The 27500-nt window shown below is 33.9% G+C and overlaps 2 protein-coding genes across 4 annotated transcripts in view; both read right to left on the minus strand.

Annotated features, from left to right (window-relative positions):
• The window catches only part of LOC144973765 (uncharacterized), a 50171-nt gene extending 45766 nt beyond the window's left edge, over positions 1-4405 (minus strand). The window contains exons 1-2 of one of the 2 annotated variants that reach the window (XM_078916647.1): positions 4330-4405; positions 1663-1780 (exon numbers count right to left, since the gene is read on the minus strand). In XM_078916647.1, coding sequence (XP_078772773.1) covers positions 1663-1708 — 46 coding nt within the window. In that variant the 5' untranslated portion in view covers positions 1709-1780; positions 4330-4405. Of the gene's footprint in view, positions 1-1662; positions 1781-4282 lie in introns of both variants that reach the window. The other variant, XM_078916648.1, reaches the window with a different exon arrangement.
• A 1217-nt stretch (positions 4406-5622) lies between these two features.
• LOC144973764 (uncharacterized) overlaps positions 5623-27500 on the minus strand; it is a 127264-nt gene continuing 105386 nt past the window's right edge. The window contains exons 57-72 of one of the 2 annotated variants that reach the window (XM_078916646.1): positions 27053-27221; positions 26234-26331; positions 25051-25225; positions 24493-24587; positions 23490-23667; positions 22068-22162; positions 20520-20697; positions 19205-19299; positions 18706-18883; positions 16434-16522; positions 15708-15888; positions 13262-13419; positions 11290-11461; positions 10113-10255; positions 9464-9544; positions 5623-8155 (exon numbers count right to left, since the gene is read on the minus strand). In XM_078916646.1, coding sequence (XP_078772772.1) covers positions 8087-8155; positions 9464-9544; positions 10113-10255; positions 11290-11461; positions 13262-13419; positions 15708-15888; positions 16434-16522; positions 18706-18883; positions 19205-19299; positions 20520-20697; positions 22068-22162; positions 23490-23667; positions 24493-24587; positions 25051-25225; positions 26234-26331; positions 27053-27221 — 2154 coding nt within the window. In that variant the 3' untranslated portion in view covers positions 5623-8086. Of the gene's footprint in view, positions 8156-9463; positions 9545-10112; positions 10256-11289; positions 11462-13261; positions 13420-15701; positions 15889-16433; positions 16523-18705; positions 18884-19204; positions 19300-20519; positions 20698-22067; positions 22163-23489; positions 23668-24492; positions 24588-25050; positions 25226-26233; positions 26332-27052; positions 27222-27500 lie in introns of both variants that reach the window. The other variant, XM_078916644.1, reaches the window with a different exon arrangement.

A 27500-nucleotide genomic window follows, 5' to 3' on the forward strand; every position in this document is an offset into this window, starting at 1 on the left:
GAAGTATGTCCAATATATTTTCAACATACATGTATTTGCGTGAAAATCTGTGTATCTTATATAAATTTCAGTCAATAGGGTTGATAATGGTAAATTTAAGGTCGGATCTTTATCTCATCCCAGTGCTTGCTCCCCAATTAATCAATATAAATTTACGAGCTTCCCAATGCTTCATTTTCTCACACACAAGTACGACAAAATATATGTCAATTTCATGCAGTGCTTGTCATTTTTATTCATGTAATCTATATTTATTTTAGATATCTATTTATCAAAGTACACTGTGTAACTATATAGCTCAGTTGGTAGAAAACCATAGAAATGTGGCAAAATTTGTTTTTGGATAAATATCCAAAGAAAAAAAATGACTTGTTGATAAGCTTATGAATGTGTTCTGTCTTATTATTATTATTATTATTATTATTATTATTATTATTATTATTATTATTATTATTATTATTATTATTATTATTATTATTATTATTGTTATTATTATTATTATTATCATTATTATTATTATTATCATTATTATTATCATTATTATTATTATTATTATTATTATTATTATTATATTATTATTATTAATTATTATTATATTATTATTATATATTATTATTATTATTATCATTATTATTTATTATTATTATTATTATTATTATTATTATTATTATTATTATTATTATTATTATTATTATATATTATTATTATTATTATTATTATTATTATATTATTATTATTATTATTATTATTATTATTATTATTATTATTATTATTATTATTATATTATTATTATTATTATTATTATATTATTATTATTATTATTTATTATTATTATTATTATTATTATTATTATTATTATTATTATATTATTATTATTATTATTATTATTATTATTATTATTATTATTATTATTATTATTATTATTATCGTAAAATAAGAATACTTTCACGCAACTCCACTATTCAGCTTATAATATCAAAGGTGTGAGATTAGGCTGAATGTACTACCTACAATACATAGAACTGGGCGAGATAATGAGGTCATATCAACGTGAAGGAATTTACTTTATCTGTGGTCAATTCTCGTGATTGTCAGATGTTTTGATAACAGATTAGCTGACGACATGGACTGGTTCTTGTGGTCACGGACACCTTCTTCTTCTTACTTTCAGCTTATTCCACATTTTGCAGGATTGCCACAATGAATGCCACATCTCCGTGCATCTCGGTTCAGAGCATCATCTTCCTCCAGGCCCAGTTCTTTCATATCGTCCTTTACCTTATCCAACCATCTAGTCTTTGGACGTCCCCTTTCCCTCTTTCCCGCTAATTGTAAGTCCAATACTTTCCTTCCCACGTATTCTCTCTCTAGCTTTTTTTACATGGTCATCGGACACCGAAAAGTAAAAAGCAAAAGGAAATTTATTATCATTTGAAACCATGCTGAAAAGTGTGACCCGTGTATGCGATCCCTCAAGGTTTTCGAGGTTTCGCAATGTTTGTATATTATGTCTCCATAGTTACATATAATTCTCGGAAGGACCATAACCAATCGCTTCCCAAGTAAGATTTGTCATTGCTTGATAAATGCCTTTGCAATTTTTGTTACAAAAACCCATTAAAATAATAATTGGGGAAGAGCTTAAATGTTGCATAAAATTACCTGTGGCCACTATGAGACAAAACAAAAGTATGCAAGCTTCTCTCATGATGAAAATGGTCGAATCTTCTATCTTGTGGTCCCAATAGTCAAATGATATCCTTTGTCATGCAATAATATCCTGTGGAATGGAAACCAACACATGGAACACATCAAGCAACCTTCGACAAGAATCTGGGACCATTATGTGTTATAAATAGTATGTGCTTGCCTGAGAAGCTCACACCATTGCCATCCGGAAATATAACGGACCATCACACAAAACTGTGTGTAACCTTGAACGCTGATAGTCTGATTAATACAATTTAGTGAGAATTACTCATTAACGCGGATGACAAAACGCAATAACAAAGACCAGAGTGATTTGATTATATTATTCAGAGAATCAGTTGTCGCGTTGTTCATATCGTCCGTGTAAATATTAAAATCTCCAACAACAAGCAGATTTCCAGAAAGCAGCGCTTTGTTGCCGATGAATGTTTCAAATTCATGTAAAAAATCACTATGTTTGGATGATGGTGGTTTGTACAAAGTGATTATATTGAAATGGATGTTTTCATGAAGTAATTTAATATGAAGAGACTCAAAACGGTTAAAATATGAATTTTCCACGTGAATAAAATTCAAAATACTCTTGTGAAAAAATAACCATAACCGTTTATGATCTGATTGATATATTTTTATGCGTGAACTAATTAATCAACTGGACGTCTAAAAACAATAACAAAGAGCTGGATAAATGGTTTAAGGCTGAAAATATACTGCAACGCACACTGAAGTGCGCCGCGAACCCGAGACGGCAGAGCATCGAGTCGAAAGGTGTGTTGTGACGATGCTACCCGGCGGGTTTGCGACGGTGCACGAATGCGGACCGGACTTTGCTGATTGGGTCGATCGTCATAACATAATAGTGTGAACCATAAGAGGCTGCTGCCGCGAAACAGACGAGCAGCGAGGTCGGAAGTGGTGACTCCATAGCACAGCCCGACTCAATCCGACTGTTTAAAGAAAAAATGGCGCTGAGCAAACATGAGAAACTTTATTTGTATGGTGGTTGTGGAAAAGACAGAGAATACATCGTTGTCAACGATTTGTTAAATCATTGCCGTTTAATATTCCATGTTATATGTAACGGGAAAATGATAGAATTTGCAGACCTCTATTAAATCTAATTTTTAATGAATAGGGCGATTCTGTGAGTACAGGAGCTGACAACTTATGTAAAATGCTCGAGTGATTTGGAGAATTATTACATCAAGTTCTCCTAAATAAAAATTTAATCTCTACCTTAAATACCACATTGCAAATACATTAGCATAAAGTAAAAGTTTCCAGCCTAAAACAAGGCACAAAGAAATGAATGTATTGTGTTAAATCTAATCGTTATGTTGTGAGAAGTGTCGTGCTCTTCACAAAGCCGGTGGACCATATGTCTGTCTTAGTAGGGATAGATTTCCAAAGTTAAATAGATAGTTTACAGTTATTTCCATTTTTATTGGGCATGTCCAGAATTTAGAGATTATAATTTTCAAGAAACCGTATCTCAGACAACAATCGAAGCAAATGGTTAATAATATACTAAATCTATATAACTTTAAAATGAAACACTTTATAGAACTGCAGAAAAACCCTTATTTAAAATTTTGGTCAAAAAACTCGATTGATCAATAAAAATGACTCTCATCTTGGCAAAAACTCTTAAACCCGAGAGTCCCAGGTTTGAGAGTTTTTGCCATTAGATGAGGGTCATTTTAATCGATCCATATAGATAGAATGCGCTTGGCCAAGGAGTTCACAACATTGCCATCCGGAAGTATAACGGACCAACACACAAACTCTGTGTAACCATGAACTTTTATAGTCTGGTTAATACAGTTTAGTGAGAACAACTTACAAACGCGGATGGCAAAAACAATAACAAAGGCCTGAGTGACGTCATCTGCATACTATCTATAATATTTGAAAGACCATCTTACAGTCCAAGAGTAGAATGAAGATGAAGTCACTCAGGTCTTTGTTATTGTTTTTACCATCCACGTTTATGGGTTATGAGTAATTCTCACTAAATTGTATTAACCAGACTATAAAAGTTCATGGTTACTCATAGTTTTGAGTGTTGGTCCGCTATACTTCCGGATGGCAATGTTGTGAGCTTCTTAGCCAAGCGCATACTATCTATAGGTAGAATGAAGTTGACGTCACTCAGGTATTTGTTATTGGTTTTTTTGCCATCCGCGTTTATGAGTAATTCTCACTAAACTGTATTAACCAGACTTTACAAGTTCAATGTTACTCATAGTTTTGTGTATTGGTCCGTTATACTTCTGGATGGCAATGTTGTGAGCTTCTTAGCCAAGCGCGCACTATCTGTAGAGTACGGCCGTACAGACCTATGTATGTTTTATACATTCTTTGTCTTCATTTACACAATAACATTTGATCTCTAAAGTGGAGTTTATAGTATAAAAGAAATACTCGTACTAAATCATTCGATTAAATAACCGATTCTTAGCCATTTCAATTAATTTCAAAAAGACCAGCATGAAAATATGTCCCTACCTATTTAAAAACGAAGAGATACAGAAAATAGGGGGAACAAAAACAAAACAAAAACAAAACAAACCCGTCACAAACGAATGAACTCAAAGTTAGAATCCGACATTGAAATACCTGTGTGCCAAGTCAACCGTCCCTTCGTGACAAAGGACCGGGAGCGAAAGGATTCGACGTATCTGGTGACGAAGGCTTTATGGACTTTGTGATACGTGTATTAGCACTTGATACTTGGAGCCGTCCCGTTGGACTTTGCATGGTCGGAGTTGGAGATCTGAAGAGGCGTTCCCACTTGATGGCCGACGGTAGCCATTCCTTGATTAACGACACATCTGATTTAATTACGTCACAACCAAAGGCTGGACATGGGCCGTATCAGAGATTAGGCTCTTGATTAGCCTTCAAGATTGCGATATGACATTATATATGCATTGAACATTGCAAAAGGTGTAAAACATTTTTTCAAAAAACAACACCAAAACACACACACACACACACACACACACACACACACACACAGAATCCTTAAACAAACCCCCCCAAAAAAAAAAAGTAGCCTTTCCGAGCCATTGGAGTCGGAGTTTATCTCGGGTTACGATACCGTGAAACCGACAATAGCAATTGCTTGCTACCAGTGACATCTATAAATAGACTCTGCTTTCTACCCTTTGGATAGGATGCTAGTCTATCTCGACGTCACCCGGGATTAATCTCGGTCCCTTGAATGTGAAGCAAGTGCTCTACCAATTGAGCCACCGTCATTGACGTCATTTTTTTTGGTCAGTGTCAGGCCATAACTTTACGAAGGCCACGAGGGGGGGGGGGGGTGTCTAGAATGAAATTGCTCGGGTTTCTTTTCCTGGTCCTGGTGGGGATCCTTAACTTTCCTCGGAGGGATACAGTCAGTCTCGTATCTTTTTTTTATGAGAGAGGATATCTTTTTCCATGTAAATCATCTATTATTAACTACAGTATTATTGTTATTGGTTATTTATTACTGTTTTGTACTTTGTAAACACTTGAGCGTACTCTTCATAATGGGATTCCTTGCTTGTGCCTGGCTAGGACGTGGTCATGTCAAAATGGACACATTGGTTGGTAGATTCCTCGTCGAATCTTCTGTTCCCTATTTTAACTATTCCTATTTTGTCTTGCATTTCCTTGGGTACTTTTAAATTTAGATCAACAAATTTTCCTCTCTATCATTTTCCTTTTTACCGTCGCTGAAATGACCTAATAGTGCCCAACTGCCCTAAAATAATATTAAAAAAAACAAACAAACCCAAACAAAAACAAAAACCCATGACAAAAAGAACCAAGACTAAACAATGATAACCCCCCCCCCCCCCCCCCCCAAAAAAAAAAAAAAAAAAAAAAACAAGCAAGAAAAACAAACAAACTACTTCATAATGATTTTATAAAAAAATTATATTTTATTGTACAAAGCGAGGCACCATGACATTTATGTATCTTTTATCTTCATAATTTCATTTTATTACATATCACTTGTCAAAGAAATATCTTGCTACTTTTAAAAAAGATTTTTCGTATTAGAGGTCAAAACAATTCATGGAACATTTTGATAAATCTTAAATACCAATTCAACATTTCCTGGAATTTAATTACAGGTTTTACGTATTATATGTCTATCGAAACAAATCGTGAAATCTTATTTTATAATCTAGGTATCGTATTAGGAAAACTGGTCATTGATTTTACACGTCATGTATTAGAACAATTTATGAAATCATGGAACAAACATGAAAACGAGTCAGTGGAAAATAAAACTGGTTCTTGGATTTTCACCATGACGTAAAAAGTAATAAATAATTTAAAGTTAAATAACAGTAAAAGCTGTCATGAAAACCTGAACGTGCCATCCACCCCAACACAGAGAAAAGGATAAACAAAACAAAACAAGCCAAAAACAAACGTCGACAGGAGACACAAGCCATTTTTCAAGTGTATTTTTAAAAAATAATTGTAAAGCATCTGCTACACTACTGTTTTAACTCTTGGTTTCACATGAATGGGAAATCGACAAATCAGTTCAATGTTCATTCATGTTAAAACGATGGAGTAAAAACAATCAAACTGTCATTGCATGTAAAACATTATACTGTTTATGTCATTATCATAGCTTTATACAAAAATGGTTTTCTTTGAGTTCAAACGGTCGTTGACATTTCTTATTCAACACAAACATAAAATGGTCAAAATATTTCTTTGTGCTTAAAATATGAGTACAAAAATAATTTAATAATTTAATACATTTTAAGAAATTCTTAAAAATAAAATAAATGGGAAGGGGGTAGGGGTAAGGGGGGGGGGGGGGGGGGAGGGGGTTGAGGGAATAACATGAAAATCATAACTTGTGCTTCAAGACAAAACTCAAAATATTTTTCGAATGGAACCAAAGTGGCAAAAGATAAGAAGTTATAATTTTTTATAACTAAGAATAATTAGAAAATGGGCAGAGGATCAAAACAAAATGAAGTTGTGAATCAGAATGGCCATTAAAACTCAAAGGTGTGAAAGCACTGGACATCAGCATTTCAAGTTGATCCAAATTGAAATTCAATAATCAATATTATATAAATATATCATACACAATACGCCCACATTACATCATCATTAAGGAAGTCATACATTAGGAATGTTCATTCTCTTTTTTTTCCACTTAAAATTCAATTGCTGATCACACAATGCACACTGACACAAAGACACACAGACACACACATATTTGAAAAGATTTAAACGTGACAGTGCAGACAAAGCCGAAAATAAATAAGAAAAGAAAAAAAAACCCAACAAGAATCCCCCAAAAATTGCAAAAATCAGTCGAAGAAGGCTGATTTTTTTGCGACGGTTTTCTTTTTCATGAATTCTATTTTTGTCATGCTAACAGCCTTTTAGATTTTTATCTTGCACCACTTCCTGCTCCCAGTTTTATAGAAACACATACAACCTTCTGCGCATGAGCACAAACACAAACACAGATGAGTATAACAATGGCATTTACTATCCAAAGAGGAATTGTTCTTTACAACACATCAACAGGACAACCAGAGTTATCCCATCATGTGCAATATGCAGTCAATCGGAGGGCAATATTTTTCCATGGCTGGTCAGCAAATAAAAAACACTGTACAACAGGGACAATTCCAAAATAGAAATTCCATCAGTGGACAAAATCAAAGTTTGGAAAAGAGGGGGGGGGGGGGCGGGAGAATCAACTTGCACACGAACATCAATCATTCATTAAACGTCATCTGAGTTTTCGATATCATGAAGGATAATAAATAAATTGTTAATATTAACTGTTACTCCGTTGGTTAGAAAAGTAACAATCTCTTATTTGACTAAAATGCCTGACAGAGTAAAGTAACGATCTCTTATTTGACTAAAATGCCTGACAGAGTAAAGTAACGATCTCTTATTTGACTAAAATGCCTGACAGAGTAAAGTGTAGAGAATGGAATTTCATAATAATCAAGATTGATGAATAAACGTGTATTATGTCTAAAAACTGGAACCAATCTCCACCTCTTGTATATTTCATTTCGATAGAGTAAATTATATCTGAATACAAAGCTGCATCTCAAAATTAAAGATTTAACCAAACATAGATTTCATATTTGTATATTTTCTATTAACTCAATTTCCCTAGGGCAGTATAAAGATATACAAGCAGTGAATAAAGTGATAGGTTGACTTAAGAAAAAAAAGGAGAAGAATCAAAAAATGACAAAACAAAACAAAACCAAAAAAGTATTCAAAATCAAAAGCGACATAATGATTGAATTGCATACTTAATGAACAGTTTCAGACTTGCATACTATCAAAGACATTGGAAAACAAATTCACACGATTGTTAAAACCCAGTCTTAAGCTGTATAACGAAAGGTTTTGGTGCTGGCTTCTTGGGACACACATTGACGGTCTGGAGGAAATGAATTAGAAACGAAAATAACAATAAATCAAATGAATACATTGAATTATTTCATAGTGCCAACTCTTTAACTAACTAGAGCTATTTAAATACCTGGACATGATGAAAGATATAAAATCTAACACAGCTTCAAAACGGATGTAAATAAACTATTAAATAGATAAATAAATAAAAATATATAAATATAATAAAGTTATAATAATAATAATAATAATAATAATAATAATAATAATAATAATAATAATAATAATAATAATAATAATAATAATAATAATAAATACATTAACTTATAAACAAATAAAATAAATAAATTTAGAAACAAATAAATAACAAATAAATAAGTAAATAAGTTAATAAATAAATAATCAATAAATAATTAAATAAATAAAATAAGATCAAATGTAAGCACACACAAATTGTCTGCTAATCCTTTCTGCTCCTTCGTGACAGCTCGTTTGACGGACAATTTCTCTCATTATTCATCTGACTATAATTGTAGACCCAGCCATAAAGAGTTGTTAATGAGATGCTACCTAGGCTCCCACTGAAAAGTGATTTGCATATCTTGGTGAAAACTGTGAGAGCTCAATGGTAGAACACTCACTTTGTGATTAAAGAGACAGGTATAAAAAAACATTCCAGGTGTAGAAAAGTGGGGTGTTTTTTTATGACCTTTATATACCCGGCAGTGACTGAGTCAGTGGGTCTATCACCCGGCAGACCACTGTACTTCCCAAAAATAGCAACCAATGATAAAGTCCAATTAAATTTCAGTCGATATAACATCTACAGCATTTCAAGTTCATGTTCAACATCTTTATCTGCAAAAGGCAGCAGCTTCTAATGGTGCTCACACTACTATGTTATGACGACCCAATCAGCAAATTCCTCACCGCACTCGTGCACCGTCGCAAACTCGCCTGGAAGCCTCGTCACAACACACCTTTCAACTAGATTGCATAATGCGAATTGCCCATCACTGCAGATTTTATACAATTATGCGGTGACTTTCTCCATTTTTGTGTTATTGAGTTGAAAGATAAATGTTGACCAAATTTGTTGTTGTTGGTAATGTCTAGGATTTCTGGTGATAGAGTGTTCCATTCCTTGATGGTTCTTGGGAAGAAACTGTGTGTTGGAATTGTGAATTTACTGCTATGATAAATTCTTGTGAATATTTTTAAAATTTGAAAACAATCAGAAAGTAATAGAACTTGGCCAATTTAGGGATAATTAGAGCTCAACATATGATGTGACTCTTTCTTCTTCTTATTTTTTGGGGGTTAAATATACACATACCTGGCAAACCACGAAAGGGTTTTGGTGCTTCTTCAGCAGTTCTTCTAGGAGTGATGCGTAGTTTTGGACAAGTGAGAGACACTGAATATAAAAAAATAAAAAACAATTCTTTAATCAATTGGACACACATAAATCAACAGGGAGGTCTTATGATGAAATTCCATCTGTTTTAGTAAATGTCAGACTGCGTGTAGAGGGAGTCCTGAACAATATTATTCTTATCATTGTGATTTTTATCAAAATGTTAATAATAATAATAATTATTATTATTATTACAATAATGCCATTATTATTATTATTATTATTATTATTATTATTATTATTATTATATATATATATAGAGAGAGAGAGAGAGAGAGAGAGAGAGAGAGAGAGAGAGAGAGAGAGAGAGAGAGAGAGAGAGAGAGAGAGGAGAGAGAGAGAGAGAGAGAGAGAGAGAGAGAGAGGAGAGAGAGAGAGAGGGAGGGAGAGAGTCTAAACGATTATATTTGACTAAGAATGTAGGGCTGATGATTTCCTAGTTCTATAATTTCTTTAAGTTTAAAGGCAATGATTTTGTACATTGTTCAGAGCTCGATAAGTTGTTGATTTCAAGAGAGTGCAGACAGTAAAATGCTCGCGATAATCAACAAATGTTTCTCAAGCTTACGTGGGGCTTCTGGTCTTTAGAAGTTAAGAAACCACAAACAGATTCTGGATCTAACGGACGTCTGGTGTTGGAGTAGCCGATGTATCGGACCAATCTGTTACAGAGGTTGCATCTTTTCTTGGGAGACAGTTTTGTGACGGTACCTGAAGGAGGTAGTTGTAAATCTTTTAATCATTTATTTATGTAATTGTACAGAAATTTGGGTTCATAATTGGGTGCAAAATGTGGTTTAGTTAAAGGATTATTATACAATCACAAACAATACTGAACACTTTCCTAACCAGCCATTTCCAGAATATTCCTCAATATTTCACACCAACCCAACACAAAAATAGTTTTTTTTCTTACTCATACAGAAAAGCAACAAATACATTATGTGCATAATATTGATCAGCAAAATGAACTCTATAACACAGTGTCACGTTTTTATAGCTATAATAAATAATTTTTCTTTAAATTGTGTGATTTACAAAAGAAATCTGAATGATAAAAGTGCTGGTTGGATCGTAATGAATGTGACGATTTTCCAACGGGTGGTAGGAGAGGTTTAATACTTCCCTACTTATAAAATTTTAAAATGTGTAATGAAAGTGACCGTTTTAAGTAGTTTGTGGGGAAAAAAGTGTAACCAGACAAAAACTCATTGACATATAGGAATATCTTGAAACTATGATTCATGACTGAGCATATTTCAATTTCAACTTCTGTCATACAAGTCACAACTCTATGTGATCTAGTGGTATGACACTCGCTTTCAGATCAGAAGGTCCTGGGTTCGAGCCTCGCTTGGCGCGTAGTTGAGTCCTTGGAAAAGCCTCTTTACTCACATTGTACTCAGGTGTAAAATGAATACCTGGCCGTTAACAGCATTGTGTCTGTCTGAAAAAAAAATTAGTAATATCGCCTAACAGGCGTCATGTCTCGTTCTACATGTTATGGGTTGCTGTTGGTTAGGGACCCTTTGTAAAGTGATTTGAGCACGTTTAGTGGATATAGCGCTGTATAAAAGTTCAATTCAATTTAAACTCAGTGCAGCTGAAGATAATCACCACTGTGGGTGTGGTGAGGACACATGGGCATGCCTAAAACTGAAGAGAGAATACTGAAAGGAGAAGGGGATCATATTGATAATCACAACGAAGAAAAGAAAACAAATCAACAACAAATCACAACAAACCTGTTTTTGGTGCTTCACAAAGTTTGAGGTCCTGACAAAATTCAATGGGGAATCTAAATCCACGAGCGTCGTTGATGAGTTTCGGCAAATTCTGTTTGACCATAAACCTGCAGACATCTGGCCATTGCTCGATGCGGTCACAAAGCAGATTCAGTATTTTGGGAGATTCATCCTGTAACCAAAGATAAAGAGAAATAAACGATGTATCAATACAAGATCTCAAGAGAAAAAGTTAAGAAAATGATAGGGAAAGGCAATGACACGTGTATTGTGGGGGAATCAAACCACTGGTGCATAGAATGGGCGATGTTAACTTTCCAAAAATAAAAGAGCGTATTTCATTTTTAAAAAGTAATAATAATAATAATAAAAGTCAGGGATAAAATAAATACATGATATTTTAGCTGATCTTCAAAAATAGCTTTTGAGTTAAGGGTTCTTACTAGCTTTTGTTGATCATAATAGAAAGGGGGGAGGAAGTGCATATATTTTTATAAGTTGATTAAAAAAAAAAAATACAATGAAAAGTCCACTATATAGATGTTGTGTGATGCTTAAACTTGGCAGTTTTATTTTTCATTTTAATGGGAATTAAGCTGGTGAATTGAGTGTTTAGGGGACAATCTACCTTTGATGTGAAATGGTAATGGTTAATACCACAACAAGTAATATCCTTATGAGATTTTAAATTTGTCCTTGTAAGTATTGTTGTTATTACCATTGTTGTATATCTTGTGTTTAATAATGGCATCATCTAATTATTATTACAATTATTGGTATTGCCGTCTTGTTTTGTTGGTATAATTTGCCGATATTTCTATTTCATGTGCAATCAGGTGTTGTGATTTATTGGTGAAAAAAAAAAATATACAAAATGACAAGACACTTTCGATTACTGCTTTATAAAAGTTCCTTGGGTTCCAACCGCTGTCAAAGCATACTGGTAGTAAGATCCTGAGAGAGACTTTTTATTGACATGTTTCACTTTCCTTCATGTGAAACAACACTGTTTTTTGTTCAAAAATAACATACATGCCACACAAAATCATGCATCATAAGCATTGTATAACTGTATACTTGGAGAACAAAAATAGTAAAGCATTCGAAAACCAGCATTGTAGTTAAGCAGGATAAGAAGGACGATTTATTTCATGGCATGGCATACGGTCAGAATAAAATGGATGGATAGAATAAAAAATGAAGAAGTATGGAAAAGAACACAGCAGAAACCAGTGGGAGAGGAAATAGGAAGAAGACGATGGAGGTGGATTGGACACACGCTGAGAAAGAATGACTCCACTATAACAAAGAAAGTATTGGACTGGAATCCTCAGGGCAGAAGATCAAGGGGAAGGCCACGAGGAACATGGAGAAGAATTAAAGAAGCTGGTATACAGAGAAGTGGTAAGACCTGGAATGAGATAAAAAAGATAGCTCAGGATAGAGAAGGATGGAAACTGTTTGTCTGTGGCCTATACCCTGACCCAGGGTGAAAAAGGCAATGATGATGATGATGGCATACGGCCAGATTTAATGTTTGAATGTCATGTCTGGTTTGATTTAAAGTCTGTAAAAATTGTATTTTTCAACTGTTAAAAATATGTTTTATCCTACAATACCAGCAAGTTATAATTATACGATGCTAGGAATTCAAATGCTTGCGTTATAATAAATTTTATGAATTGAAAAAATTGAAATTACTATAGTCAGTCATTTGACATGTGGTATTACAAACACAAACTAACACATTCACAAACAAAAACAAGGGATAAATACATAACAAAAATAAATGTCTCCCATGCCATTTTAAATCATAAATGATGAGCTATAACAATAATTAAACTTACACTTCATTCATATTATTTGTTGTTTCAAATGCAGAAGAAATACTAGCAAATAATAAAAAAAAATTGTTCTGAGTTTTTAAAAAAATGTGAATTCATTCAAAATGAAACAAAAGGTCAAATTCTACCTGCCAAAATGGAGAGCTCAACGCCGTTTGGATTTCATACAAAGCAAATTTACAGGCAGAACAATCAGGCATGGGAGAAGCAGCCGTTGTCGTAATCAACTCTTGCTCAGATTTGAATGACAAAGATTGAGAGGGTTGTCTTACTTCCGTTGGTTTAACTATATTAAGAAGAGAGAAATATAATTTATTATTTTGAAAAATAGGGTTAGGGGTCAAAATCCTTCCATGCAGTCAATGTTAAATTTTTGCCAATGAGTGCAGATTTACAAGCAAATCTAAAAATTATAAAACTATTTTTTACAAACTGATATACTAGTAATTTTGAAATCTTCTTTAAATCAAGGGTAATTCTATCACCCGTTGACTCAAATGATTATTTATAAAATTAAATCTACTTACACAAAATGATCCACCCTTGGATGCTGGGAATCGCTATCTGTCAAACCCTGTATCCAGATTCATTTACGCATACCTACAGACTTAATTACCAGACTGATTTGATAGTTGATGGCTCAAAAGATTAGTCTTGATCTATGTTAATTTCCATAGTACAGTAGCACAATAGTTAAAATTTTAATAAAACTATCTCGAGCTTTTATATAACGCAATATCCACGAAATGTGCTCAAAACGCTTTACAAGGGGTCCCTGACCAACATGTAATATGTAGAACGAGACATGATGCCTGTTAGGTGATATTGCAATTTCCGAGAGACAACACTGTTAACAGCCAGGCTTTCATTTTACACCACAGCACTGTGAGAGAATGCGGGTAAAGAGCCTTTTCCAAGGACTCAATTATGCACCAAGCAAGGCTCGAACTCAGGACCTTCTGATCCAAAAGCGAGTCAGTGTCATACCACAAGACCAGATAGCCACACAATTCTTTGACTAAAGGCTGGAACACTGTTTTGTAATGTTTCTATAAATCCATTTCTTACTCCTTTATTTCTCTCCTTAGTAATTGGTTCTTTTAGGCACTTTTATATTCCAACAAGCACAGCTGACTGTCCAATGAACCTGATGATAAGTTAACCCTCTCCTTACCACCTATTGGAAAATCGTCACATTTGTTACGATGCAACTGTCATTTTTCTCATCCAGATTTAATTTCTTTTTGCTATAGCTATAAAAACTTGACATTCTGTAACAGAGCCCATTTTGTCGAACAATATTATGTATAGAATGTGCTTGTTGCTTTTCTGTTTGAGTAAGAAATGTCTGTTTTGTGTAAGGTGGGTGTGAAGTTTTGGGAAAAATTCTGAAAATGGCTGGTAAGGATAGGGTTAATCAACTCAAAATTTATGATTCAAGTGTTGAATAAAATTTGAACTCAATTTCTATTGTCTTAATAGACAATACATTTTTGGACTTCGTAAGAGAGAGAACTCCATGGAGATTTTTATTTTGATACAGAGAGATATATCCTGCATTTAATATCTTATAGATTTCGATGGTTCATCTAAATTTTAAAGAAATTGCATTCAAAATAATGAGAGGAACCATGAGCTGGAATAGATTCAATGCAAATACTCGCGTCTTATTCTCATCCTTGATAACCAGACGGTTGACACACAAACCACATGATAAAAGTGATGGCATCTGCATCAACGGGATTTGACGAAACAAATTTGATTTTTCTATAAAATCATCACACTGTCTAATCAATCCCACAATACACTAAAACCATCTTCATGTCAATTGTAAATACCGTGCACAATTTGGTGACAATTTGTGAAATACTTTCAGAGCCTTAGAACTACTAAAAATCCAGTTTTACAAATACATACTAAGATAAAAAATAAATAAAAGAAAATTTCCTTTATTCATCCCATAGGGGACATTTGTCTCTGGGGTCTATTCTGAAGGAAGACTGGAATAATCCAGGTGTCAGCTGCAGCACAATGCTGCACACTGAGCTAGGGCGAGGTGACTTGCTCAGGGGCACAGAGCTCAACAGCGGGTGATCGAACTCAGTACCTTTCAGGCACGAAGCAAAGACCGTACCACTGAGCCACGCTCCCCCAAAGATGTATCAAATATAGCAAATTTGAAAAAATAAACAGACAAAAATAACTGTCTATTTTCCTTTTTTAGGTAGACCCTGTAACATTAATAAAGAATATTTCAAAATTATATTTGCGGCTATGTGGTCTAGTGGTATGACATTCACTTTCAGATTGGAAGGTCCTGGGTTCGAGCCTCGCTCTTTACTCACATTCTCTCACCCTACTCAGGTGTAAAATGAGTACCTGGCCATTAACAGCGTTATTTCTGTCCGACAAAAAAATTCTAATATCGCCTAACAGGTGTCATGTCCCATCCTACATGTTAAATGTTGCTGTTGGTCAAGGACCCCTTGTAAAGCGCTTTGAGCAAGTTTAGTGAATATTGCACTATATAAAAGCTCAATTCTTTATTTCTAAAAAAATATATTTTACCAATACCATCCATAGGCTTTGGGGGAGGGCAGAGCTTTAGAACTTGGCAGAATTGCTTGGGGGCGATTTTGCCGGTCAGAAAGGTCACCAGGTCAGGGCCATACATAATAGCAATGTCCTGACAAGGGGCTCTCATTTCTGCTGGTAGTTGACGACAGACGTATTCAAAAGCCTCTGTAACAAGCATCTGTGAAAAATAATAATAATAATAATAATAATAATAATAATAATAATAATAATAATAATAATAATAATAATAATATTATTATGATAATGATAATGAGATGATAATAATAATAATAATAATAATAATAATAATAATAATAATAATAATAATAATAATAATAATAATAATATAATAATAATAATAATTATAAAAATAATAACAATAATAATAATAATAATAATAATAACAATAATAATAATAATAATAATAATGATAATTAAAAAAAAAATAATAAAAATAATAATAATAATAATAATAATAATAATAATAATAATAATAATATAATAATAAAATAACAATAATAATAATATAACAATAATAATATAATACAATAATGATAATAAATATTTATGATAATGATAATGAGGATGATGATGATGAATAATAATAATGATGATATAATAATAATAATAATAATAATAATAATAATAATAATAAAAATAATACTAATAATAATACTACTAATAATACTACTAATAATAAAGATGATGATTTCTAATACTTACCACTGTGGATTTGGCTTGAGCAAAGCCTTTGACCTCTTCCAACACGAATTCACACAGGGTGCATCCTTCAACGGTGGTCATATCAACTCCTGTAGGCAAATGTATCAATTGTTAATGATTGATTTTGGTTGAAAGGCTTAAACACAGACATTGCAAAACGGAATTAAACTTTATAGAGGGAGTGTAAGTCTTTACCTACCTTTGAGAATCTCAAGACACATTTTTACTATATTTGCTTTTATTGACTCTATGAATCCTTGATTTGGCTATGACTATGAATTATTATTATTATTATTTTTTATTTTATTTTTTTTTTCACTTAAAATTGATAATTCATATTGTAAAGTGCCCAGAGCTTGTGTTTTACACTGGAATGAGTGCTGTATAAATGTGTATTATTATTATTATTATTATAGCACCTGATATAACTGGCTCAGTAAAGATCCGATGTCAGGCCGTAGTGTAAAAATAAATGAATAGATAGTTGTTAGGCTGGCAACTTTCAGATCAGAAAACCATAGGCCATAGCTTTTTGTGTGTGTGTGTGTGTTTTTTTTTTTTTGTTGTTTGTTTGTTTGTTTGTTTTGCAAGTAAACGTTTATACATTGTGATGAAGTATTTTCTTCGTATGACTTGGAATTTCCAAATTTCTGCAAAGCTAAAGGGGAAAATATATACAACAGTTGTAAGACCAGCAATGTTATATGGACTAGAGACAGCAGCTACAACAAAGAAACAAGATAAAAAGAGGTTGAGGTGGCAGAAATGACTTTTTTCCCAGGAAAAGCATATGTACTTTTGTTTCTCATATTATCAACAAAATCATTCATTAAGTTAGGCTTGGCCACACACAATTAATTATATAACAATAGGCTTGTCGGTGTTAATGATGAGATGTCTGCAATCATTAAAATTAAAACTGACTTCATGAAACACTCAAACACAATACAATACACACAAAGCTCACAAATATATCATATAGGGAATGAGATTAGCGGAAGAGTAGGTGGAGAAGTTATTTGTAAACAAACCAACTACAAGCCAAGCGCTCCAAATACAAAATTTATTATTCATATATCTGTACAAAAATGCATAACGTTGATTATGAAATGCATTTTTGTACAGATATATGAATAATAAATTTTGTATTTGGAGCGCTTGGCTTGTAGTTGGTTTGTTTACAAATAACTTCTTCACCGGTGACGTCCAATCAAGGGACACTACTCTTCCGCTAATCTCATTCCCTATAAGCACATTTGCTAATGTCTACAAAAATACTATAAATATTGCTATTCAGATGGTTGTCATTTCCCATCCCAGCTTTCTAAACTTCGGACAAGTGGTGATAAGAATCAGAATACAGTCTGCTTGTATCTTTGATTAGAAGTGGAAGGAGGAAACCAAGGTTCACCCCACTCTCTCTTTCACCCCGTCCAGGTCACACAACAGAAGCAATAAGACTTTTTTCTCTTCATGACTTCATAATTTCAAATTCCTCTTTAGCTTTTCTTCTTTTGCTTAGACCAAAAAATGGATTTTAGTGTTTGTCTAGGCAAGGCACTTGAAGACCTGGATAAGCAGTGCTTAATGTGGTTTAATCAGTGCTGATGGTGACAAAAAGTGAAAAAGTAGGAAAATGTTGAACGATTGCCTTTAAGCCCCATTTTTACTGCACTAAACCCCACTTTTATAGCAATTGAGATGATAGACTATCATTGATACTCTAGCTAACTTCTGGAGAGTGGGAAACTGCACCTGTGTGTTCCACCACACATCAGCTCTCTCATTGCTAGCACATTGTTTCGAGAAAATGTAATTTTTAAAAGGAGGAAATTCCTCCTCTGGACTCCAAAAATCGCGGATTTCCGCGGATCCGAGGAAAACCATCAGCACTGTTAAATGGACTGCACCAGTTTGATGCAAACCCATTTCTGTATTTCACACGGTGAGGAGTACTTCTTTACTCACGTGTTGAATCATGCAGCTTTCATTTTTGGTTTAGACACTTTCCGATCCACATAAACATTGTAAGAGCAAGTGCAGAGTTGTCAAACATGTCGTCTTGTGGTATGACACTCGCTTTCAGATCGGAAGGTCCTCGGTTTGAGCCTCGCTCAGTGCATAGTTGAGCATGTTTAGTGGATATTGCGCTATATAAAAGCTCAAGTTTTAATCATCACATATTTAGTGTGAGAAACTAAACAGGCAACCAAACTATGTTGGGCCATCTCTATCACTATTTCAAATAAGAGAGAAAAATGCCATCGCTTACTTATTTTCAAATTTGATGAGCACAATCCAAGCTTCTGGCAGATTTCCTCAACGGGGACATTATTTAAAATCAGCTGAATGATCATTTTGGTATATTGCTGTACAAGAGAATCACATTCATCTTTCATGGATTCTGGGAGAAGACCACAAACAGTCTCCAAGGCCGTCTCTATCTCAGCCTGTTTGAAAAACAAAAATGAAAATGTTTGGATTATAATGAATTATGAGAAATGTCTTAATATAAAGCAAAAATATCTTAAATTACTCATTACTCTTAAGGCGTTCGAATAAGGAAACATAAAACATGAACAGTAGCTTTGTGGACATCTCATCCAGGATTGATATCAGTCCCTTTAGTGGTCAGGCCAGTCTTTTACCAACTGAACCAATGGGATTGCCAAATTAACTGAGAGAATATTTTGTTTCCTGACGTAAATGTTATACAAAGAGGCTTACAACACGTTTATAACAATGAATTATCTAAGCTATTGAACAATTACCTCAGTAGAAGATGAAGTTATCATGGTTTTCAGTTTGTCCATGACAAATTTACACAGGACACATGAAGCCCCTTGAACGTTGTCTTTCTGGTGCTCTGATGGGGAAAACATTGTAAAGTGTAGAATTAAAGAATCAAATATTTATGGAATGCTCTCCAATCCAGAAAAAAATATTTTAAAGAACTACAACAGATGTCTTCTACAGTGCCACACATATTTCTCATCCTTGCTCGGACAAATTAGTAATTGAGAAATCTGTGAAACGTACCAAAAAACAATTTTTAAATAGAGAAATGTATAAATTTCAGTGATTGAAATCGATTCAAGGAATTCGAGAGAATGAGAAATAAAAAGTCGTCCTTCAGAACCAATAGAGCCATAAAGCCGGAATTTATCTAGAAATGGACAGTAGCAATTTGTATTCTTAAGACAGCGAATGCTCACTGGTACTCATTCATTCAATCGACATTGATTTTTTTTTTAAAGGGTTTTACAGCGCTTGCAACACATTAAGGTTATATCAGCACCAGTAAAAAGGAAGAAAATGGGATAGCAAAAAGTTCTAGAATTACAATTAAAGCATCCAAGAAAAAGTAAGAAATAGGGGAACTGAGAACAAATAGGGATCAGATGTAGATTCCAAGAGCATACCACAAATGTACTTAGTTTGAGATCACCTAAAAGTCTCATCCAGACACAGCACAAAATCCAACAAAGAGGAACACACTCAAATGCTTAAATTATACATTCAAAAAAATAAATATAATACATAACAGAGAGATGATTTACAAGGAAAAAAATATCTCTCAAAACAATAACTATGCATTTGACTGTTTCCCTCCCAGCTAGGACTCCAGCCAGGGCCAGGACAAAACCAAGTAATCTCATTCCAAGACAAAGACAGAAAGCATGTTGGAAAATGGATATAAGTGATAGAAGACACAGTATGTACTTCCCTGCCCGCTATGGGAGGTCAGGAACCCCACCCAGCAATCGACATTGAGGCACTGGAATAGCCCTACATCTCCAATGAAAGAAAAATATTGTGGTCTGAGGAATCTTCAAATTTGAAGAAGCAGACAGTAGACGAAGAAGAAGAAGAAGAAGAAGAAGAAGAAGAAGAAGAAGAAGAAGAAGAAGAAGAAGAAGAAGAAGAAGAAGAAGAAGAAGAAGAAGAAGAAGAAGAAGAAGAAGAAGAAGAAGAAGAAGAAGAAGAAGAAGAAGAAGAAGAAGAAGAAGAAGAAGAAGAAGAAGAAGAAGAAGAAGAAGAAGAAGAAATAATACAAAGAAAATTATAAAAGATGCCATAGCTTACCTATCTTCAAATTTGATGAGCACAATCCAAGCTTCTGGCAGATTTCCTCAACGGGGACATTATTTAAAATCAGCTGAATGATCATTTTGGTATATTGCTGTACGAGAGAATCACACTCATCTTTCATGGATTCTGGGAGAAGACCACAAACAGACTCCAAGGCCGTCTCTATCTCAGCCTGTTTGAAAAACAAAAATGAAAATGTTTGGATTATAATGAATTATGAGAAATGTCCTAATATAAAGCAAAAATATCTTAAATTACCCATTACTCTTAAGGCCTTCGAATAAGGAAACATAAAACATGAACAGTAGCTTTGTGGACATCTCATCCAGGATTGATATCAGTCCCTTTAGTGGTCAGGCCAGTCTTCTACCAACTGAACCAATGGGATTGCCAAATTAACTGAGAGAATATTTTGTTTCCTGACATAAATGTTATACAGAGGCTTACAACACGTTTATAACAACGAATTATCCAGGCCTGTAGTTGGTTGGTGAAAAAATTGTCGGAACTTTTTGAACAGGCGAAAATAGACACAACAGAACAAAAAATATGGACACAACACAGACATGACACTGACACATCAATTGACTAGTCAAATCATGCCACTTTCCCCTACTTATTTATAACGAGGTCCTTATTGTATGGTACCAAAAAAAAATCCCAATTATTTGAGGGCCCAGGTCTGAGTTAGTAAAATGAAAGGAAGAGAACATTCCTACCCTTTTTAATGATGCATATCTTCCCTCCTGTTTGTGTTAAATGTTTACGCTGATTCTTTCATTTATTTGGATTAATTCTTATAAGAAGAAGAAGAAGAAGAAGAAGAAGAAGAAGAAGAAGAAGAAGAAGAAGAAGAAGAAGAAGAAGAAGAAGAAGAAGAAGAAGAAGAAGAAGAAGAAGAAGAAGAAGAAGAAGAAGAAGAAGAAGAAGAGGAGGTGGTGCGGTCGTGTGAGAGCTTTCGAAGAAAAATAATTATTTCGCATTATTTTTTTTCCGTCTCACATCCGGACGGAACCAAAGAAATATAGAGACTGAGAAATAAGAACTGGAGATATGCATGTGTGTCGGTAACATAATAGAAAGAAACCTTCCGGTCCAGTTCGACAAACTTCTGTGCGTCCGTTATTTACTGACTAGGTGTGTTCGTGAAGACGACTCGCGCGAACTTCACGACCCACTTTCGCTGGCTGTGGCACAGTAGCCACACGGTGAATACATCCACGTCTAGCGGAGCGTGGAGGTGGCATGATAATATCATAGCTAACAGATAGACGGCAAGTTTTGTTTTGTCTTTGATGCGACAAATGAAAACTTTTAAAATTTATTTTTTAAAGTCGGCATTTGAAGCGGAATAAAATCAATTTTTTCGAGGAACGAAATAAAAGTCTTTTATTTTCTTTTTTATTGATTCTGTTCTTTGACGTTATGAATTTTGTTTTTACTATTATTTTTTTTTTTAAATAGAGCAAACTCGTACAGTCGGAAATCTGACAATAGACGGAAGATTTACAGGCCTGATTATCCAAGCTATTGAACAATTACCTCAGTAGAGGATGAAGTTATCATGGTTTTCAGTTTGTCCATGACAAATTTACACAGGACACATGAAGCCCCTTGAACGTTGTCTTTCTGGTGCTCTGATGGGGAAAACATTGTAAAGTGTAGAATTAAACAATCATATATTTATGGAATGCTCTCCAATCCAGAAAAAATATTTTAAAGTACTACAACAGATAACTTCTACAGTGACACATATATTTCTCATCCTTGCTCGGACAAATTATTAAGATGAGGAATCTGTGAAATGTACCCAAAAAAAACAATTAAAAAAAATAGAGAAATGTATAAATTTCAGTGATTGAAATTGGTTCAAGGAATTCGAGAGAATGAGAAATAAAAAGTCGTCCTTCAGAACCATAGAGCCATAAAGCCAGAGTTTATCCAGAAATGGACAGTAGCAATTTGTATTCTTAAGGAATGCTCACTGGTACTCATAATTGACAGTAGCAATTGGTATTCTTAAGATAGTGAATGCTCACTGGTACTCATAATTGACAGTAGCAATTGGTATTCTTAAGATAGTGAATGCTCATTGGTACTCATAATTGACAGTAGCAATTGGTATTCTTAAGATAGTGAATGCTCACTGGTACTCATAATTGACAGTAGCAATTGGTATTCTTAAGATAGTGAATGCTCACTGGTACTCATAATTGACAGTAGCAATCGGTATTCTTAAGATAGTGAATGCTCACTGGTACTCATAATTGACAGTAGCAATTGGTATTCTTAAGATAGCGAATGCCCACTGGTACTCATAATTGACAGTAGCAATTGGTATTCTTAAGATAGCGAATGCCCACTGGTACTCATAATTGACAGTAGCAATTCGTATTCTTAAGATAGTGAATGCTCACTGGTACTCATTCATACAATCGACATTGAGGCACTGGAATAGTCCTACATCTCCAATGAAAGAAAAATATTGTGGTCTGAGGTATCTTCAAATTTGAAGAAGAAGAAGACGAAGAAGAAGAAGAAGAAGAAGAAGAAGAAGAAGAAGAAGAAGAAGAAGAAGAAGTAGCAGACTTAAAAAGAAGAAGAAGAAGAAGAAGAAGAAGAAGAAGAAGAAGAAAGAAGAAGAAGAAGAAGAAGAAGAAGAAGAAGAAGAAGAAGAAGAAGAAGAAGAAGAAGAAGAAAGAAGAAGAAAGAAGAAGAAAGAAGAAAAGAAAGAAGAAGAAGAAGAAAGAAGAAGAAAGAAAGAAGAAGAAAGAAAGAAAGAAAGAAAGAAAGAAAGAAAGAAAGAAAGAAAGAAAGAAAGAAAGAAAGAAAGAAAGAAAGAAAGAAAAGAAAAGAAAGAAAGAAAGAAGAAGAAGAAGAAGAAGAAGAAGAAGAAGAAGAAAAAGAAGAAGAAAAAGAAGAAGAAGAAATACAAAGAAAATTATGAAAGATGCCATAGCTTACTTATTTTCAAATTTGATGAGCACAATCCAAGCTGCTGACAAATCTCATCAGTGGGGACATTATTTAGAATCAGCTGGATGATGGTTTGGGTATATTCTTTCACTAGAGAATCACATTCATCTTTCATGGATTCTGGGAGAAGACCACAAACAGTCTCCAAGGCCGTCTCTATCTCAGCCTGGTTGAAAAACAAAAATGAAAATGTTTGGATAATTGATTTAAATAAATTATGAGAATTGTCTTAATACGAAAAAAAAATATCTTAAATTACGAATTGCTCTTAATGCCTTCTAATAAGGAAACATAACAAACAACATAAAATGTTTATTTTGGTACGAACAGTAGGTTTGTGGGCATCTCATTAGGGTTGCTTTTCTTGTCTATTCTCAATCTAGGCAAAGCGATGAAAACCATGAAAATGAGAGTTTACAGGTTTATAAGAAATCTATCTAAATTTTAAAATATGAACATTACTATAATGTAGTTCCACTGATTTACCAGTCCCAACATTTCATACAGTGCAAGTCGCCTGTTAGGCATCTTTTGTACTATGACTCTTAAAAATATCTCACACTACTTATTGCCAGGGACTTATTCACCCCTCAGTCCAGTGAGTTAATGTGTGTAAAGGAAACCATGTCACGACCAGAATTTTACCCTGTCACCCATCCAGCCACTGATCACACATCCACACTCCATCTTTCTCTGTTCATCCACTAGAAACTGAGTATACGGGTCTGTAAGAAAGTTGTCTGCAGCGCCCTATCCAAAGAGTAACACAAAATTGTTGATACTTGTCTCCCCTTACAAGAAGCAGGATGAAATCTGCAGGGGATCTTGAAGGCTCCCAGGATTTATATCAGTCCCTTTAGTAGTCAGGACAGTCTTCTACCAACTCAACCAATGGGATTCCCAAATAAACTGAGAGAATATTTTGTTTCCTGACATAAGCAATACACAAAGAGGCTTACAACACGTTTACAACAATGAATTGAACAATTACCTCAGTAGAGGATGAAGTTATCAAGGTCTTCAGTTTGTCCATGACAAATTTACACAGGACACATGAAGCCCCTTGAACGTTGTCTTTCTGGTGCTCTGATGGGGAAAACATTGAAAAGTGTGGAATTAAAGAATCAAATATTTATGAAATGCACTCCGATCCAGAAAAAAATATCTTAAATAAGTACAACAGATGTCCAAATTCAAATCCTTCTATTTTCTTTCATTTTGCTTTCTTTGGTCACAAACTATGTGAATTTCTTCAAAACACTAATCCACTTAGACTCAACTAGCAGAAAAAATAAAGATCGAATACCATGTCCCACTTCAAATAAAGTATATTATTAGTACCATGAGGGAAAAAAAATCAGTACATTTTTCAACTTCTGGAAGGAATAGAAAAAATCAAATGCAGTAAAAATGTAACTCAAAGTGGGATTCAAACCCAAAGGCGCGTCATACCACAAGACCACATAGCCGAATGAAAACAGCCAGCGTTAGCTCTTGGAGGAGACAGGATGTTACCCTTCTGAAAGTCTAAATTAAGAGGAAGCCTTACCTTTGACCTGACTAGGGCACATGCCAAGTTTCTGACAGATTTCCTTAGCTGTCAATTCCTGCAGAATATATTTGACAATCATGGGGGTGTTAGCTTCCACCCAGCCATCACATGCAGATTGTAGATACGTTGGCAATTCACTGCATACTTTATCCAGGAGAGACTCTATCTCAGCCTTTCGAAAACAAAACAAAAATAATCAATAAATAAATAAATTAATTAAACATTTTAGCTCAAAGACCTTTTAACTCTCTCCTTACCAGCCATTTTCAGGATTTTCCCTAAAACTTCACACCAAACTAACACAAAAATATATTTGTTATCACCCAAAAACAATAGCAGTAAAGTTCTTGTGATACATAATTTCTTTAGCAAAACATGCTCTACAACACACTGTTCATTTTCTTTAAATTTTATGGTGTACAAAGAGAAACTTGAATAAGAAAAAGGTTGGTTGTATCGTAACGAATGTGACGATTTTCCTATAGTTGGTAAGGAGAGGGTTACGACATTATTAAGGAGAATTGTGAGAGGGAAAAATTAGGGACCAGGAACTGCTGCAAGACTGAAATAAAAAATAGTGTGTGTGTAAGACCATGCCAGAGAAGGCAAAAAAAAAAAAAAAAAAGGTAAGCACCCAAGATGTAATCATCCCACAAAAATCAGCTTCTGTCAAGGATTGAACCTAAGACTTCGTGACTTCCACTTCCAGTTAGTCATGCTTTCATAACACAACGGATGCAAACTGATAATTGGAACAACTTAATGCTTATATTTCTGATAAAGAGTATACAGATTTTGAAATGCTTTAATAAACATCATCATCATTGTTATTGACATCATCACCTTCTTCATCATCATATCATCATCGTCATAAGCCATCTATTTAAAGGTTGATTTTAAAAGTTTTTATTGTTCAGGCAGGTAAAAGTCATAAACAAAATTGAATACAAAAGCTTAAAAAAATAACAAAATACCAAACACAGAACGTTTGGGCTCAAAACCCTTCTTCAGTCAACAACAAAAAACATTAAAGTCATAATACATTACTAAATTCCAGATAGACGACAAAACGTTCTGTGTTTGGTATTTTGTTCTTTTTTTAAGCTGTTATATTCAATGTTTGTTTATTACTTATTACAGTCCACAGCTTCTAGCAGCCTAGAATCACTTTAATACTTACCTCAGAAGGCTTGGAGGAAAGCTTCGATTCCAATATACCAATGACCGTATTACACAATTCACAGTCCAACCCATTCCATTTCTCTTTCTTTACTTGCACTGATGGGAAGACAAGCAGATATTAATGAAAAAATAAATTGACTTTTGTTACCGCAGTTCCTGATATTTCAAATCATCTCTCTTAGTTCTTTTATTATACAATGGGCACCAATGGGTGGCGAGTTAAAAACCTGAGAAGTTTGGAGACATGATGATAAAAAAAATGTAGGGATTTGTTTTGTGTTTTTTTTAAAGGGTTTTCCGGAGCTTGCAACACATTTAGGTCATATCAGGACCAGTAAAAAGGAAGAATATGGGATAGTAAAAAGTTTTAGAATTACAAATAAAGCATCCAAGAATAAGGCAGACAAAGAGGAATTGGTTCAAATAGGAAACAGATGTAGATTCCAAGAGCACACTATCAAAGTACTTAGTTTGAAATCACCTAAATATCTCCCCAGACACCAGCACAAGATCCCACTAAGAAGAACACACTCAAATGTTTACATTATATATTCAAAATAACAAATATAACAATACATAACAGAGGGATGATTTACAAGGGGAAAAAATATCATCTCCCAAAACAATTTAAACATGTAACAAACAAAGGTGTCAAATTTTATTTTAAAAAAATGGAAATCCGAATATTCTGGAGGTCTGACAACCACGTTTACAAATAGTTCTATGTCACATTGGGATAATAATGTTCTTATGTTGATATGACTTGAAAATAAAATACATACATACAGTAAATTATTTTTTTTAAAATTATATTTACTTGAAGCAGGGCAAAGGTTGAGCTGCCTACAAATCATGTGTGGTTTGAATTCCTGCATAAGGAAATCCAAAATTTGGGGTGAAAATTCATCAATGAATACCACACATGATTTTTGAAGTGAGGATGGGACGACGGAACAGACCGTCTCCAAAGCCTGCTCAATCTCTTTCTGAAAAAAAAAAAAAAAAAAAAAAAAAGAAAGAAAATAATTTTTAAAAAAATTATGTATGCAAAAATTAAGAACAAAATAATTCTCCATTGAAGATCGACATATTTAAAAAACTAAGTGAGAACTGAAAACAACAGAGGAAGAAGGACTGGTATATTATGAACTATAGATAGTATGCGCTTGGCTAAGAAGCTCATAACATTGCCATCCGGAAGTATAACGGACCAACACACAAAACTGTGTATACCTGAACGTTTATAGTCAGGTTAATACAGTTCA

Source organism: Berghia stephanieae, chromosome 5 (assembly GCF_034508935.2).
Source record: "Berghia stephanieae isolate SIO BIC M18660-M18661 chromosome 5, UCSD_Bste_1.3, whole genome shotgun sequence".
NCBI lineage: Eukaryota > Metazoa > Mollusca > Gastropoda > Nudibranchia > Aeolidiidae > Berghia > Berghia stephanieae.